The sequence below is a fragment of the Pundamilia nyererei genome, unplaced genomic scaffold (genome assembly GCF_000239375.1).
Source record: "Pundamilia nyererei isolate P.nyererei 1_Seehausen unplaced genomic scaffold, PunNye1.0 scaffold00089, whole genome shotgun sequence".
Classification (NCBI taxonomy): Eukaryota; Metazoa; Chordata; class Actinopteri; order Cichliformes; family Cichlidae; genus Pundamilia; species Pundamilia nyererei.
Window position 1 is genome coordinate 2147285 of NW_005187490.1, and position 15236 is coordinate 2162520.

At 39.4% G+C, this 15236-nt stretch overlaps 2 protein-coding genes across 5 annotated transcripts in view; both read left to right on the forward strand.

Annotated features, from left to right (window-relative positions):
- Positions 1 to 6603, forward strand: part of septin5b (septin 5b) — a 15688-nt gene extending 9085 nt beyond the window's left edge. Inside the window, exons 8-12 of the mRNA XM_005739132.1 lie at positions 2181 to 2282; positions 2533 to 2629; positions 2739 to 2874; positions 3481 to 3583; positions 3773 to 6603. Coding sequence (XP_005739189.1) covers positions 2181 to 2282; positions 2533 to 2629; positions 2739 to 2874; positions 3481 to 3583; positions 3773 to 3835 — 501 coding nt within the window. The 3' untranslated portion in view covers positions 3836 to 6603. The remainder of the gene's footprint in view (positions 1 to 2180; positions 2283 to 2532; positions 2630 to 2738; positions 2875 to 3480; positions 3584 to 3772) is intronic.
- A 2165-nt stretch (positions 6604 to 8768) lies between these two features.
- mctp1b (multiple C2 domains, transmembrane 1b) overlaps positions 8769 to 15236 on the forward strand; it is a 37172-nt gene continuing 30704 nt past the window's right edge. For 3 of the 4 annotated variants that reach the window (XM_005739133.1, XM_005739134.1, XM_005739135.1), the window contains exon 1: positions 8769 to 9422. In XM_005739133.1, the coding sequence (XP_005739190.1) occupies positions 8928 to 9422 (495 nt within the window). In that variant the 5' untranslated portion in view covers positions 8769 to 8927. Of the gene's footprint in view, positions 9423 to 14655; positions 14985 to 15236 lie in introns of those variants that run through there. The other variant, XM_005739137.1, reaches the window with a different exon arrangement.

The following is a 15236-nucleotide window of genomic DNA, read 5'->3' on the forward strand; positions in this document are numbered from 1 at the left end:
ACCATTACGGCAAGGCTGGGATGGTCAATTTGGTAAAGTAAATCCGTTGGGCATCTTTCTTCGCCTTTAGACAATAATTCTGATGGCAAAAGAGCCAAACGGGACAGGCAAAAAACAAAACAAAAAGAAAAACAAAAAACCTTATGCACATTGCATCAAGCAAAAATTAAATTATATGCAACAGTCTTTGACTTGAAGAAATTTGTTTAACATTTAAACCTATTTTCTGCATATTCCAGCACATAAAATAAAATAATGTTTTGTGTTTTACTTGCATCTTTCAAATAGATGCAAGTAAAACGCAGTAGAAAATAAATAAAATCAAAGACTCTGCGGCTCTGAGTCCTGTCGCTCTATTTTCTATTTTCTTAATCTATTTTCACCTGTTTAGCAGTCGTGGAGCCAGTGGAGGTTTGCCCGGTGCTGCAGCGGTCATGTCAGTGGGAGTATCCGGGGGTCTCTCTGTGAATTTCACATTCCCGTGGCAGCGTGCTCAGTACTTGCTCAGTTTTTTCGCTGTAAAAAGAAGTTTTCTTCCCACGCAGTGAACAGTGGACGCTAATGTTTTTGACACTTTTTACAGAGTCAAACGCAAAGTAATGTCAGCACTTAAGCTTTAAATGCTGCACGGTCGTACTCTCTCCCACACTCTATATATTATCCATTGTTGATCTACACACGTCTGTTACCACGAACGTTGCTTACGTCATTATCATGAGACACTCTCACTAACAAAATCACAGTTCAGTAACGCAGTGACACAGCGTGCTTATGGGAAAGTAACAGTAATTTAATTACTTTTTTTGCAATAGTAATCCCTTTCACATCCATAAATAAACTTTACAAACATGAAAACTGAGTTAATGGAATTTATTCCTCCACTGCATGATGACATCACCTGCTCTAAGAGGGTGGAGAATGATTAAAAAATGTCTTTGTCTTTCCTTTACACAAATGTAAGCAAATTAAGATTATGTCTGTGAAGGTTCTCAGTCACCCAGGTCATCGTAGTCTTCCTTAGACTACAAATTAAGATTAGTTTGTGTAGGTTTTTTTGTTTTGTTTAGCACATTTTCATGTTTTGGTACTCTCGTTTTTTACACTTAAGCTGGCTGATCTTTTGGTAATCTTATGCAATTAAGCTTATTCTGCAAGTTGAGCTTTGAATATTTCAAATATTTTTAAACCTTTCAGGCAAAATCTTCACATTTTCAGCATTCACATTGCATTTTCACTAGTAGATGCTAGTATTATGGCACTGTAATTTTAATGGAGACCAAATATCAACCAAAAACTTAAGAAAAACACACATAAATGTTAAATAAACTGACGTAAAGTATATATTAAATACATAACAAAAAGGAAGTGACATGATTGAGCTCTGTGTTAACCTCATGGCCTCCTCTTTGACATATTTTGTGTTTTTCTCATCTGTTCTGACTATTCTGAGTGTCACTCAACCGATGCAACCCTGTATTCTTTTGATAATGCGGGTACATTATCAAAAGAATACAAATTTATTTGAACATTTACTTCCTTTATTTATGTGACAGTCCACAGCTAGCATCTTTTTGAAACAATACACATTTTTTTAGCCTAGTGCTAGCATTGCATTATAATATTGTAAGCATAGGAATTAAACAAATATTAAATTGTTAAAAACATATAAAGTACTATTAAACAACATTTCTGTGGCCCTGAATACAAAATTACTCAAAGAAAGAGTATTCGTGAAGATATGTATAATCTACGTAGCAAAATAATCAACAATTTCCTAAACAAAATTTTTCAAATGTACTTTTTTATTGGTATTGGGTGCTGCAAGCATAGCACGCAATAGCTACACTGTCTCATAAAAGTGTACCTTTGATGTCTGAGCTGGAAAAATCTTTGTTATTTTTGATGATTTATTATTTGTTTTTTCTAATACATAACAAAAAATGATAAAATAAAGGATCCATTTTTGTCTCATTTAGCCTAAATTGTGGTCCAGTTCTGTGATGACATGCAAATCTTTTGAAGCTCTTTTTAGCGCAGGATGATTCATACATCTCTCTAAAGCCTTCATATACAGTACAGAAGGGCACTGACTTCTTGCTAAATTCTCTCATTCTGTGGGCGTATGTATGTGTGTGGTTCTGCTGCTATCCATCACATCTCATATGTGTTTTTTCTTCCAGGTGAGGGAAGAGATCGATAAATATGGGATAAAGATCTATCAGTTCCCTCACTGTGACTCGGATGAGGATGAAGAGTTCAAGCAGCAAGATAAAGAGCTGAAGGTGAGCAGGATTCACATTGAATATGTCCAAAACAGCGTCTTTAATTTCCTTCATTATGGTTTTCTATTTTCAGATGACAGCTGCAACTAACCCCTGCTTCAATACAATCTTACTTCTAGCTGAATAAAAACATGAAATTGAAAACATTTATTTGGAATGAAGTACCACTAAATAAAACAGTAGTATTTGTACTTTTATTCTGACATTAGGAATCTGAATCTTTCCTCTGTGGCTGCTGCTTGTGATGCAGGAGAGCACGCCGTTTGCTGTGATTGGTAGCAACACTGTGGTAGAAGCTCGAGGTCATAGAGTGAGAGGGAGAGTCTACCCCTGGGGCATTGTGGAGGGTAAGCAGCTCTAAACTGGAGGTTGCAGCTGTGCGGCTGTCTTTCCCAATTCTGATTGGCCAACAGTCTGTCTGGATTCACCCTCACGTTCATCCTGTCCTGCGTGCAGTGGAGAACCCGTCTCACTGCGACTTTGTGAAGCTGAGAACCATGCTGATAAGAACCCACATGCACGACCTGAAGGACATCACCAGTGACTGTCACTATGAGAACTACAGGGCACAGTGCATCCAGAACATGACGAGGTGTGAACCTGACAAAACCTACACATGGTCACAAAACATGGTTAATTATGAGTAAAACTGAGATATGGAGAACAAAACCAGGGCGATTAGTAGATCTTTGACATATTCAAAAAGTATGTGACAAAAAGTTCATTTCATTACATTACACTTCTTAAGACCATGATTTTCTTGTAATTTTTTAAAGTTTTCTTGAGCAGTCAGTATATATGTATATTCCAAATGTGAGTATACATTTTTACTTAATAACACAACATTTATTTTTAATCTCATAATTTTGTGTCATTAGTTGCGTAGCCAAATTATGTGACTTTATTACTAAGTCAAAAGTTTGACTTGTTATCTCATCAATTTTACTTTGTAGCCTTGGTTTCTGTTTGCATTTGAATCTACCATCATAATAATTCAAATGAAGTTATTATCAGATAACAATCCTGTTAGTAAAGGCTTTAACACTTTGTGCTTCCATTGCAGACAGAAGAACGAGTTAGCTCATTTTCCTGTCTTGCTGACAAAAAAATCCAGTGTTACTGTGATGGATGACTGCGAAACAAATGGAAGCCGGCAGCCTGTTGTTCTCATCCCTCATGTTTATGTGTCCTGTTACAGTAAGATGAATGCAGATAAGCGTGTGGAGAGCCCCAACCCGATTCTGCCACTGTCTACACCAGATATTGAGGCTGAGAAGCTTATCAAGACGAAAGATGAAGAAGTGAGTGTCAAAAACACGACTCTGTGACTCTGTGATATACCTCAGATGCTCAATAATACATTACAGTGGGTGTTATATAAGCAAGACACTGATGTGAATTGATGACCCATATGTGTTATTATGTAAGCTGTCTTTCATGCTCCTCTTGCTCCCCTGTCTCTGTCTTGTGTTTATCTGGTGTGTCTGTAGCTGAGGAGGATGCAGCAGATGCTTCAGAAGATGCAGCAGCAGATGCATGAACAGGAACTGTGACTCCCCTCTCCCACAGCATCTCTGTCCCTTTATATCTTTATTTAGATGGCAGTGATCCCTCACCGATGCCATGTTTTTAGGGGTTGAGATGAAAAATTCTTCAGTGTCAATATTTCACCTAATTCTTTAAACTCTGGTCACAAAAAATATAGTAGATGAATGACAGCATGATGTTTTTGCCGTTTGATAAAGTACAGTCATTAGCCAAATGAGTCATGTTAAACAATAGGGAGTAGCTTGCACTTTGTTATCTTTAGACCACAGGCTTAGGGATGGTTAGTTTACTTGAAATGCTCCATGTATGCCCTCAATGAATTAAGTAGTTTATTCACTGATTGTTTGTACTGTACTTGTGGACTGACAAACAGCTGGAACAGCTGCTGGTAATATAATAACAATACTAATAATACTTATTCTGAATGTGGGGTTTTCCTACAATGGTCAGATGATACAGTGAGTGGAACTGAAATGCTGACTGGAGAAACACACTGCTCTTTGAGGTTTAATATCTGCTTAATCAGGCTTAATATAATCAGTGTCCTGATCAGGACTCAGGATCAGGAGTAGTCTAATAACTTATTTCCCATAATACTGAAATTATAATATAAAGTACTTTGTATTTGAGTGGACATGCTGATGTTTTTAAATGGGTTTCTATTAAACCCAGAGATGGTTGGGTGGGGTATTACACATCAAGACTCTTCTGCATTGGCTGAACTTTTCTAACCTGGTGGTGCATCCATCTTTTATATAATGTACAGTTAATAAGCACATTACAGTCTCCTACACATCTGTCTGCAGTTGTCTTGCATTGTGAATAATCTAGGCATTTATGACTAGGAAGAGTAACGTGAAACCTAAAAAGATATCAATCCTAAAAAGTCAAAGGGAACCTATTTTGTTTCAGTGCTGTTATAGTGTTCGATGTTCACACAACTGATTTTATTTATTTAAACATGGCCAGAGGCTCACATGAGCTCTGGTTTTGGCTCTGCATGATGTCAGTGAGAGTGGGTCTTCATAATGTGGTCATCTGGCGCACACAGACGTGAGTACAGAACCACCTCCTACCTGGCCTAGCTGTTTGTAGAAAAATAAGTAAAACTGGAAATTAGCGAAATAGGCTCTCTTTAAGGGTTGCCTGGTAAACAAGATCATGCCAAAATGCTTTTTAAATCCATGTATTTAAAGGGGGCATAATATGCAAAATTCAACTTTTTATGTTGTTATTTTTTTTAAGAATATTTGGTATTTCTACAAACCCACACAAAGAAAAATAAAAACATCTTCATGACATTCACAATGAATGATCAGCGTTGGTCTGCAGCATCAAAACAGGTGAAGCAGTTCCACTGTTTGGCAAAAAGATATACCTGAATGAGCCAACAGAGCCACAAGCAGAGCATGCTGTTCATGCAATCCTCGTAGCTTGTTGTATGTAACAAATGTTACAATTAGTTTAATCACATACCAAGTGGCCACTACTATAGAGGGGTAGTCATAAATTGACTTTAAGACCAACTTCAATCCAGTAAGACAAAATCACTTGTGGGTTACCAGGTGTATTTCATGTTGCCTTTTTGCATTTCAGTGCAAGATAGTTTCTGTATTATATACAACAGGACTGTTGCAATATCAGATTTCTATTTCATGATTGCTGTGGTAACAGAAAAGTTGCAATATCTATCATAATAATAACAGTAATGGTAATAATAATTACAGCAATAATACTATCAGTCAGATTCATCTGGAACTTTGTTTTATGTATGCATTTAAAGTCGAAATAAATATACATCGAGCTGATGAGACTTTTACTAAAACTGTACAAAAACAATAAAAAGCCATCATATCAGAGCTCTACACTCTTTTTGCAACATGTTCATCAGAGATTTTACATTATAAGGAAGATATATGGAACGAAAGTTTGGAATACTGAAATCTCCACACAAGATTAAAAATCAGCTTGTATGTATTACCATAAATCATTAACATGTAACTCTAATTTATGACAGATGAAGACTGTTTCAGTGTGTTTGGCTGTGTAAAAAGATGAAAACAATATGGGAAAAGGGTCAAAGAAATCCCAACAGAATCAACGCTTTGTTTCTCACCAACAGAATATAGTTATAATAAAAACATATATGTTGGTAAACATCAGTCTTTTCAATCCAAAAAGCTATTGTCGTTATTTAAAAAAATCACAGATCAAATGTTACCTGCAGGATAAGACAAGTGATGGCGAACCTTCCAGTGCGAGGAATAATATAAACATTAAAGGAAGAAGGCTCAGTCAGAGTACTTCTTTAAACCAAGCGTCTTTGGCTATAAGTCCTCAACTGAGGATTTAATTTTATGCAAATTGTTTTGGATTTAGAGGAACGCTGTGTTGTTTGGCTTTTTGTGTCTGTTGTTCATCAGTTACTTTTTCTGTTTATATGGATCTTTTGACAACTATTTACTACAACTATGATATTGTCATATGTGCAACAATGACACAGTATTTTAGTTTTAATTTCATGGTTAAATGGCGACATCCTCACTGTGTAAGAAACATTGATGCTTACCATATTACGGATGTTATTTTATGGACTGTCATGTCAGAGGTTTTGAAAATGCTTTAGAGAATATTTCCTGAATTAAAATTGTTCTACATCCCATATTTGTAACATACTAGCTTTATTATGTGGTGATGATACAGTTTTCTTTATAACATAGCCCTTTTCAGGAACAGCGTAACATAGTGATTTGCAGTATAACAAGGCCATAATAGGTACAAATAAAACAATTCTTTTTGTGTAAAATTCTTTTGTGTCCGTCTTCTTATTTTACCATGTGTCTGTTATTGCAGACACATGAACTAACCGGCATGCAGTCTGTTTCTGTTTCTGTTGCTCTTTCTCCATACTTTAAACTTTTTCAGCTCAACCAACATCTGGACCCCCTTCAGTTCACTTACCAGCAGTGCTCTGGAGTTAAGGAAACCATCATCTACCTGCTCAATCATGTCTACCTCCATCTAGACCAGCTGGCAAGCACTGTGAGGGTTGTGTTTTTTTACTTTTCCAGTGAATTCAGTACCATCAGGCCTGAAAGCGATGGAGGTACATGCCTCTCACATGTCCTGGATTGTTGATTACCTGACAGGAAAATCACAACATGTGCGCTTTCAGCATTGTGTGTCTCACAAGGTGATCAGCAACATTGGGCGACCACAAGGGACTGTCCTCTCCCCTTTATTATTCTCCCTCTACACCGAGGACTACAGTCGCTGAACAGAGCCCTTCAATCTTCAGAAGTTTTCTGATGACTCTACAGTGGTTGGATGCATTGGTGACGGTGATGAGACAGAGTACTGGACTGTGGTTTACTGCTTTGTTACATGGTGCGAGCAGAATCATCTGCAGCGTGACAAAGACCAAGGAATCTATTGTGGACATTCGGAGGACCAGGAAACCTGTCACCCTGTTTCAATCCAGGTGGTCGATTTGGACATTGTGGAGGACTATAACTACCTCGGAGTACACACTGATAATAACCTGGACTGAATTTAAAAAACCCTGGACACTGCAGGAAAGGCCAGAGTCCTCTCTATTTTGTGAAGCAGCTGAGGTCTTTTAACATCTGTCAGACAATGTTCAGGATTTTCTATGAGTCTGTTGTGGCCAGAGCCATCCTGCATGCTGTTGCATGCTGGGGAAGCCGGTTGAGGGTCGCAGATGCCAACAGATTCAATAAACTGACCTGCAAGGCCAGTAATGTTATGGGGACGGAGCTGGACTTCCTTACGGTGGTATCAGGGAGGTGAACGCTGTCCAAGATAAGGACAATGCTGGACAATACCTCCCAACCAATTCCTGATGTGCTGGCCAGTCACAGGAGCATGCTCAGTGAGAGACTAAGATTAGTGCACCACTGGACGACATAGGAACCTATTTTGACAAATTGCTGCCCCTCCCTGAGCCTGGTTCTGCCAGAGGTTGGTTCCAGTTTAAATTGAGTTTTCCTTTCCCACTGTTGCCAAAGTGCTTGTCTGAGGGTCATTTGATTGTCTGGGTTTCTCTGTATTATTGTAGGGTCTCCTTACAGTATTAAGTGGCTTTAGGTAACTGTTGTTGTGATCTGGTGATATATAAAAGGAAGTGAATTGAACTGAAATTGAAATCCATCAAACAAATTTAGATCAAAGAAATTTAGAAGATGTTTCTTTGCCATTTAAACTTTCATAACGACATGCATCACACTAAAGTCAGGGTTCATGGATGCTTTTTCATCATTTGTTGCTTCATTGCCAACTTTCTTTTGGCACAAGACGAATGTCCCTTTTATCCAGCTGCTTTAGCAGCTTGTGTCTGGTGCTCATCCTGAGGACACCCACTGAGTAATACCCCGTCCATTTGGATTCAGGCTTAAGTTAGTCACTGATGTCGTCGTCTCATCCAAAAAGAGTAATAGGCGTCGTAAACCAGGCTGGTTATTATTTATACTATTACACTGACCCACTGTTTCTAAGGTCCTGTAAAATGAATTTTAATAACTTGATTTCTTTTAAAATAATGCAAATAATGTTCAAAGAAAAAGTTTAAGTTACTCCCAGACTGTGTACAAAGGTTTTTTTCAGTGCAGGAGAGTAAATAATGTAATTTCACTGTATAAAAAGCAAAGAGACTAAATAAAAATATATATTTCTGCTGGGGTTATATATTTTGAGGGTTACATGTGAGAATATTGTAGCTCATCTCTTTGTTGATGAGGTCTAAACATTTATTTTTCATATACAGTTATATACGTTGTCAATGAAAGACTGGTGTGCAGTTAAACTTTCTGTACTACAAATTATCTAAAGTTTAATGGTAAACTGATCTTATTGGTAGACTGTTTGATGGTGCAGGGTAAGGGGCACTACGTCATTAGTTTTAGGTCTTCAGATGAGCTACGCACAGCCCTGTTGGCTGGAGGAAGTATTTCCGTGCTTGTGGGTACAGGTTTCGGCGCGTTTGCAGCCGTCTGATGCGGCGAAATAGTACAAACGGGGTATTTCAGTGGTCCTGTCCACCGATGTGACAGCCTGCCGGAGCTCCGAGTAGAGGCGGGAATGGAGCGGAGCGAGGCGGACGAGAATGAGAGCAGTTCATCCCAACAAAACACGATGTGGAAACAGCTTCAAGCCAAAGCCAAGCCGCTGCTCAGCCCCAAGCTGGGCGCCAGAGAGCCAGAAGACAAGAAGGAGCGAGGCATGTGGATGTTCAAGAAGATGAAGCGGAAGGAAAATGTCGTCCTGGACCGGGTAATCTCCTCCTCGCAGCCCGACCTGCACTTCTCCTCTCCGGCTGATGTGGACATTAAGGAGGCACAGCTCTGCGGCAAAGCAGTCGGCCGGGACAAGCTGCAGTTTTCGATCAAGCACAAGTCCACCAGCCCAAACAAACCCACGGTGTCTCAGCTGGTGCAGTCCCACCACAAGAGCTCCTCTCTGGGGTCTGCGTGCCTGGAGAGGCTGGCCGAGCCTCCGGACGGCGATGGCGGGGGCGACGCAGCAACAGCTGCCGCAGCGGAGGAGACACATCTGGAGAGCAGTGAGGATCAGCTGGTGAGCTCCTGCCTCGATGATTTGGGTTTTCAAATGAATATATGTCTGAGAGAGCCAGTTCTGTAACTATTAGATTAGCCCTCATTCATACTGACAGGTTAACGATCACAAGTTTTGAGTGTGTGAGCGGAAACAAGCAAGTACATGACAAGATTTGTAACGCGATAAGTGTCAAATGGCATATGCGTCAAAATCTGATAGGTTAACAGATAATGACAAAATAAAAAACTGTTCCGTGATCTGCATTTTACATCACATTACTGTGTTTTAAGTAGTTAAGAGTAGTCATTGTATAAAGTATTTAATTATTGTGTGGTAAACTTATCAGAGAGAGCCCTACCCAGCCAACGTGTGTATATGGGCCCCACCTGGTTTTTGCTTGGGCTGGATGGGTACCATGTGGGCATGGGCTCAAACTGGGCTTTTTGTATGGGGCCTACTTGGGTTTTTCACATTAAACCCATATGGGCAATCCCAAGTGAGCACTTTTAGTAGGTCCTAGCTAGGTCAAACATGGGAAACACTTAACTTGGTCCAAAATGGGAAACACATGTAGGACCCACTTGGGTTTTCCACCTGGGATAGACATGGGCAAACACAGTAATTTAAGGATAGGCTGTTGTTGTGTGCCCCAGGTTGGGCAAAGTGAGGTAATCAATATATTTTTTAGCACTGATGACACAGGTGGGGCCCACCTGGTCAAACTATATGGTTGTGGATGTGGATGGTTATAACCATCAGAGTACGAAGAAGCACCAAGCAATCACAGGGTACAAGAACTCCCCTTTAACAGGAAGAGATCTCAGGACATTTGGTTGGTTGAGGGTGAGGGAAAAGACAGGAACAAAGATGAGTGTAGCAATCAGTGTTGGTCAAGTTACTTGAAAAAAGTAATCAGTAACTAATTACTGATTACTTCCCCCAAAAGCAATCCCGTTACTTTACTGATTACTTATTGTCAAAAGTAATTAATTACTTAGATTTACAACCTGAATAGGTGATAAAGCGATAGATCTTTCAGCCCAATTCTACTTTTTCTGCATAATCCATCATACAAAATGTAATCAAATGGAAAAGTCTCTTTTTAAAACTTGTTTTATTAGTTTTAATCTTTTAAAAAAATTAATTATATGCAACATTCTCTGACTGGGAGAAATTTGTTTAACATTTAAACCTATTTTCTGCACATTCCAGCACATAAAATAAAATATTTTTTTGTGTTTACACTCACTCTTTAAAATAGATGCAAGTAAAACACAGCAGAAAATAAATAAAATCAAAGACTCAGCGGTCCTGTTGCTCTATTTTCACCTGTAAAGCAGGAGTGGGTAGGCGGAGGTTTGCCCTGGTGCAGGTGTGCCGCAGCCGCTTCGCTGACTGACATTGGAGGTATATAAAATGCAGCATGGGCTACTGATGCATAAATAACTTTTAAAAAAAAGACTCATGATGCAACATTTAGTTAGAATAAAGTGGGACCTCCTTTGTGCTTTTATTAAATAGTTAGACCTGTAAATATACATTGTCCACAGACAGTTAAATAGAATAGAATTAGCTTATATTAGTCTCCGCTTGTGGAAGTTAGCATTATTCGTCTTCTGTTGTGCATTTTTGTTGTGCAGATTTAAAAAATAAAATTATTTACATTGTAATAAATAAGTTAAAATATTTGAAAATAATATTAAATAATAGCCATAACCCATAAACTGTGATAATACTCCCAATAAGGGGCTCTGTTTTCATGTAGACTTCTTGTATTTTGAAGGCCTATGAGAGAAATAGAAATTTCTAGGTCACTTGACAAATACCCACCCATCAGCACGCCATAAGTGAGTGGCATCACTTTAGACTGAATTTACAAAAGTAATATCACATCTCTCATTTAGATCTCTCTCAAATCCTTGCTGGGATCCAGACAACTTTTGCTTCTCTGGGAAAATGATCCCTGTCTTCCCTCCTCTATGAGCTCTATAAACACACGGAAATGATGTTGAGTTTCATTTTGGTCCCTAATAAAGTGAAAAATATAAATAAAGCAGAACATCTTTAGGACTGACCTGCTTCTCATATTTCTGTCACCTTTTTGCTTCTCATACCTGATTTCAAAAACCAAGATGGCAAATCAGTCAGCTAATTGGAGATAAAGTATCTGAAATTCAGGAGCGGGGCCACGCCTCCAAACACGCTCCTTCCGGTTCTCATCTGTATATGTTCCTCCAGTTCTACAAGCTGTTTGTTCTCGTTTACGTGCCCCACCGTCCCTCCCTCCCCGTTTTACTTCTTTAACTTCTTCACTTCTCTAGCCGGACAGGGCCCACCCAGTCCCCTTTGAGGCCTTCCCTAAACCGCAGCTCAATTCATGTCCAAGTCATTCACCTTTATCTACTAAAACGCTATCAAACCTCAAATGAGGACGTGGGCCTAGCAAGTGAAATGCTTTAAATTGGGACGTCACTGTGGTCACATCACACTTTTAAATGAACTGACACTATCACACTAACATCTGCTAAGAACGCTGCTGTTATTTTTGAGAAAACGTTTCATTTTGAATTTCACATTTCAAAGCTCACCCAGTTTGTTTCTTTCATGTCAGAAGCATTGCAAAATTTCTGTCTATAATTGTTCTGGTAATGTGTGTCTGCTGTAATGAATATAAGGGCATGTTTGACTCTGTGGTTTTATGTTTGAATGTGTGATTCAACAGTGAAGCACTTTGTAACTGTGTATTTTTAAAAAGTGCTATACAAATAATATTATTGCTATTGTTGTATGTGATGACTTGGGAGTGAGAATGGATTGGCTAGAGAGAGGTGCACCTGGCGGCCTGGTAGCTAGTCAATAGTAACATGTCTAAGTGGACTAAATCAGTAACTCAATGAACCCCAATAAACACATTTGTGTGTCCTCCAAAGTCACACACAAATCATTTTAACATTTGTAAATCTTAGTTTACCATTTGGATCATATCACCCTGCCTACTGTGGTCTGTGTGGTTCCTTGTGCAAGATAGACTCCAAAGTCTCATTTACTTATCCATGTATGTTGAAATTAATATAGTCACTGCAGATAAGAAAAGATTATTGGTAAATCAGATGCTAATGGTTTTCCTTCCCTTTATATATACACTGTTCCACGGACAGATGCTCATTGGTCAAAGGTCAGAGCATGCACAGTTAATCCTTGTGAGCCAAAAGCTAAGGTTTCAGACTGTATTTTTTCTAATCTCATGATTAGTGGATGAATATCACACACACAAGCTCTACCACCTTCTGTTTGCAAGGGGGAGAAATTTTTCTCACGAGAAAGGTGTTCTTAAAGGACAAGGAGCTAAAACAGGAGGGTTCCTTACTAGGAACTCAGAAATTCTTACTTCAAATGAAACTCACTATTAGTACAAGATTAATAATTAATAAAGCGCTGGATGGACCGAATCAAGGATGATATGAAGGCTGTGAATGTTACACCAGAAGACGCCCTCGATAGGAAGAAGTGGAGGAAGGCATGCAAGATAGCGGACCCTGCGTCGGGTGATATAAACCGCTAGGAAGAAAAAGAAGAGTACAAGATTAATAATTGCTTATTTTAAAATCTGAATTATGCAAATCTCCATTACTACAGTGCAAGAATTAAAAAAAGGGGGCTTGGTTAGATTTTGTGGAGCTGTGTGGGTGTATGTGTGTGTGGTGCTGCTCTCTCGAGGACCCTGCTGCCACTCCTTTTCTCCACCTGGGGTCACTCAACAAAAAGCCCTCCAACATTATAAAGGCGAGATGAGGTCCACGTGCGAGGGTTGTTGCTGGGTGTCTGTCCTGCTCCGTTCACACAGAGTTTTGTTTTTGGAGCACTGTGGATTCCTTTTGTGGATACATGTGAATAGTGTGATCCTGTGGGCAACAGAAGTGCCACTTACTGAGTTTGAGCTGTTTGAGCAACAACACTTGCATTAAGGTGCTTTATGTTGTTGTAAGGTACAAAGAGCAGCCGACTAAGGGAAACCAATCCCCTCAGTAAATGTACCAGCTTTTCAGAACAAGACTAGCTTATGTTGACTCTCCTGTGTGTGCAAGTCAACTGAAGCATGAGAGGACAAGAGTGAAACCGGACTGGCTCTCTATCAGCTAATGTGATACTCATTCTTGTCACACTGTTAGCAGAGGGACTTCAGGGTATTTGTTCAGTTGCTACTGTGCTACGATATATGTATCATTTATATCTGTCCTGGCTCAAGCTAAAAAAAAGATCATAATGTCACTTTAGATTAAGGTTGGTCGATTTGATTAAAGGGTGAATACTGCAGGATATCTCTCTCACTGAGGAATTGTTTCTAGTTGAAAACTTTTCATTAATAACAAGTATGATTAGCATTGAATCATACTTTATTAATCTTATCTGTTATTAACCTCTGTCTCTGTTCCACAGCATGTTTTTTTTCCTGTCTTCCTTCTCTCACTCCAGCTGGTTGTGGCAGATGGCCCCGCCCCTCCGAGAGCCTAGTTCTGTCGAAGGTTTCTTCCTGTTAAAAGGGAGTTTTTCCTTCCTACTGTTGCCAAAGTGCTTGCTCATAGGGGGTCATATGATTGTTGGGTTTCTCTCTGTATGTTTTATTGTAGGGTAATCTTACAATATAAAGCGTCTTAAGGCGACTGTTATTGTGATTTCACGCTGTATAAATAAAATTGAATTGAATTAAATAAGACATAACAGCATCTGTTAGCAGAGTTCATAAATGTAGGATATATTTAACCTGTTGCAGCTGTGTGTTTGCAGGCTACAGACTGGTATTTTGTCAGTATTCGGTTCAAAGTATTCAACGTGCATGTTTTTACATAAGCATGTCTCCACCATGATTTCAGGGTAAATGCTGGTGCTTTCACTAAAGTTTTAAGGCTTAATTTTTGGCCTTGTCTTTTTAAATCCAGCACTATTGGAATTGACATTCAATATTATTACCAGCCTATTTGTGTAGTTTTATCTCTGAATAATGTTTGAGTGCTTGGCTGTGAGACTTTTTAGTCTTACGTATATTAGTTTAGAGCTGTGCTTTGTGGCCTTAATTTGGTCTGTGACCTTAAGACACCTCTTGTGGTGTTTTCCCTTAGTGTACCTCTTAGTACAGCCATCAGTCAGGCTTATCCACCAGGGAAGGATTAAAGGCAAGCCAACCAGGATGATTCTTCACCTTGCTCCCTCCCACTCATGCACTGCTGCTTCTTTCATTCAGCCTCCTCACCTCCTCTACTGCACCTGCTCCTTTTCAGCTGCCACACTTCTCATGGGAGAAACATTTTTGGTTTTTGAAGTTTGTGCATCTGCCAGGGTAGAATTGCTTCAGAAGTATCCTCAGAGTCCCGGCCTTTGGAGCTTCTCTGTCAGAGTTGCCCTCCCCTCACTCCACCTTTTACCTCCTTGCCTGTATAATCTTCCTGTGACTGCTCGACCCTGGATCGCTTTCTTTGTGAGGCCTCAGTGGCAGAATCCCATCTAGCGATCCTGGGGTTACTCCGCTATGCCTCTAGGGATGACTTTTTCCCCCTCATCTCCTCATGTGGACGGCTGCTGTCGGTGAGCTGTTTGAATATGTGCTTCAGTATGTGCGCCATTGTGGATTCTAGTGATGGGATTTCCGGCTCTTTTTAGAGATCCGGCTCTTTCGGTTCGGCTCACTAAAAAGAGCCGGCTCTTTCGGCTCCGAACCAGCTCTTCGGGTTGTTTTTTTGCTTTAATTAATTTATTATTAACAATAATATAAAATTATGCACAAAAGGAATTACAGTCAGCTAATTGGAGATAAAGTATCTGAAATTCAGGAGCGGG